General features: G+C 43.3%; 2 protein-coding genes across 5 annotated transcripts in view; one reads left to right on the top strand and one right to left on the bottom strand.

Moving 5' to 3' along the window:
* prelid1b (PRELI domain containing 1b) overlaps positions 1-2,500 on the bottom strand; it is a 40,704-nt gene that overhangs the window by 19,733 nt on the left and 18,471 nt on the right. The window lies entirely within an intron of this gene.
* The window catches only part of LOC143726041 (atrial natriuretic peptide receptor 2), a 22,023-nt gene that overhangs the window by 2,346 nt on the left and 17,177 nt on the right, over positions 1-2,500 (top strand). The window contains exons 3-4 of the mRNA XM_077219026.1: positions 1,198-1,330; positions 2,490-2,500. The exon at positions 2,490-2,500 is cut by the window's right edge and continues 100 nt beyond it. Of these exons, the coding sequence (XP_077075141.1) occupies positions 1,198-1,330; positions 2,490-2,500 (144 nt within the window). The remainder of the gene's footprint in view (positions 1-1,197; positions 1,331-2,489) is intronic.

Here is a 2,500-nt window from a genome sequence, read left to right as displayed (position 1 = left end):
TACTTTCCTTTGAAAAATAGAATAGACAGTAAAAGAAATGGACACAGCGACCCTCTTGATTTCAACGGAGAAACGTGAAGCCCATTAGAGCGCTCACTTCCTGATGGCTGAGCGACTGCGCAGGCTAAAACTGAGCTTGACCACTAAGAGCAACCTGTCTGACAGTTGTAAATCGTCTAGTAGCTGTGCCAAGACAAATCTGAATCACCTAATCATGTCCAATTCCTCAGAAACGTTGTGAAATATTTTGTCCCGTTGCTTTTATGGACTCTCTATCTATGGGCTTCTCCCTTGACTTTATGCCTCTATGTCCCCCCGATTGCCTCATAGACAGTAAAAGATTGCCTGCGAGCTTCTCCTCCTGTCTATACGGTAATTTCTCTACTGTGCGACAGAGAGTCGCGTGGTTATGACGCAATCGTTAGCCTATTTTTACAAAAACGGCTTCTACGGGGCCATAACGTAAGATACAAAGTAATGGAGCCTTTTATACATTGTCGTGTTTCTTTAGATATAAATAATGGACAAATGAAGTGTTTAGACGCCTCAGATGTAAAGTTATTCGCTGTCAAAGTGACGCCAAAATGAATGGGAGTCAAAGGAATGCTAACAGCAGGTGAAGTTCTGCTATAATGGCGGCTCCCGCAAGGCTTCAGTTTCCGGCTGATGGATTACACCCTTGAAAAATAGTCGCCAACACTATATGGGATTGACTCTCTTTTGCAGCCTGTCTCTAGTGGCCAGTTGATGAATTGCAGTTTAAGTCACTTCCGTGTTGTTTTCTCACGCAGAAACGTGGTTCACGGTTTATGCGTGAGCACCTTGAACGGGAGCTTATGAAAGGCAGGGTACGATTAAATTATTAAACTATAATGTATAATAATACAATGGGGGAATATTTGAGTAAAAAGAGGCCTACATTATTTTAAATATATCTAGTCCGAGTGCAAGCATATTCGTCTAAAATAATTCTGTATTTTCAGCTTCAGAATCATGAATATTGTTATTCTGGTGTCTCTATTGTCCTGTGCTTTCGGTTTCCAGTAAAGACTATTCATTTACACACACAATGTAATATCAAATTTGGCATTTTAATCAACAGTAAATTTTTGTTAACCTTTTATCATATGTCTTGAAGTATCGCAATAATATAGTTTAGATTGAGTGTTGTCTAGCAGTGTGTGTGTTCTCCATCAGGTCCATCACAGACCCAGCTGAAGCCCGGCGCTTCTGTGAGCAGCACGAGTGTCCCAGCAACTGGAAGGATGCAAGCGGAGAAAACTGCTGCATTCATCATGCCAACATACACTCCTGCCCCATGGGATACATGGTACCAAACACACAAACAAAGCTATTGTGTGTGTGTGTGTGTGTGTGTGATGGGTAGGGTTAGTGTCTGTCTGTCTGTGTGTGTGTGTGTGTGTGTGTGTGTGTGTGTGTGTGAGTGATGGGTAGGTTTAGGGGTAGGGTTATTGTGTGTGTGTGTGTGTGATGGGTAAGGTTTAGGGGTAGGGTTAGTGTGTGTGTGAGTGATGGGTAGGTTTAGGGGTAGGGTTAGTGTGTGTGTGTGTGTGATGGGTAGGGTTAGTGTCTGTCTGTGTGTGTGTGTGAGTGTGTGTGTGTGATGGGTAAGGTTTAGGGGTAGGGTTAGTGTGTGTGTGAGTGTGTGATGGGTAAGGTTTAGGGGTCGGGTTAGTGTGTGTGTGTGTTAGACTTGTAGTCAAGACCGCCTAACCCGAGACCAAGACACTACCAAGACCAGAGGGTATCAAGACCAAGACAAGACCAAGACCAAGACAGACCAAGTCGAGACCGGAGGGAAAAAAACAGACTAGTGTTGAAGCTAAGCAATTACTTGTAAGATTTTGTTTTGCATTGCCTGCCTATCTCTGCCGATTTCGAAGTCTCCAAATGAATCCATTCTGCAACGTTTAAATACATAATTATAAAAACGAAATTATAGGCTTAAGTGCAGGATCTGAAAGTTGGTCGTTTTGTCGCTATGGTTACACACACACACACACACACACACACCGTTGGCGGTGCGCTCAAAGTCATCTGTCAGTTGTGCAGTTACCCAAAATCTCCTGAATGAAGTTAAAACCCATCATGTCACTGATATGTGTTTTTATAAATATTAATACATCAAAAACTGTACATGATAATTATGTTTTTTAAATCAAGTGATCAAAGTGCTCGTTGCCGCTGCGATCAGTGGCGCGGATACGGTGTTTTCTCGGACGCGCGCTTCAATCCGTTGTGGATATCGCTGTGGATATTGTAGTATTGTATTGCTAAATCCTCCGAACACTATGTCGGTCTGAGACAGCGAGACCTAAACAAGACCGAGAGGTCCGAGACCAAGACAAGACCAAAGACCGTCAAGGCCGTGACAAGACCGAGACCACGTAAAAGTGGTCTCGAGACATACATCACGAGTGTGTGTGAACCTCAGGAAACTCACTGCCATTGTTGTGTTTGTTCTGTAGAAACAAGCGGA

This window comes from Siphateles boraxobius, unplaced genomic scaffold (assembly GCF_051911475.1).
Source record: "Siphateles boraxobius isolate OS27281-9 unplaced genomic scaffold, OSU_SipBor_1 77, whole genome shotgun sequence".
In the NCBI taxonomy this organism is placed as follows: Eukaryota; Metazoa; Chordata; class Actinopteri; order Cypriniformes; family Leuciscidae; genus Siphateles; species Siphateles boraxobius.
This window is presented reverse-complemented; position numbering and strand designations above follow the sequence as displayed.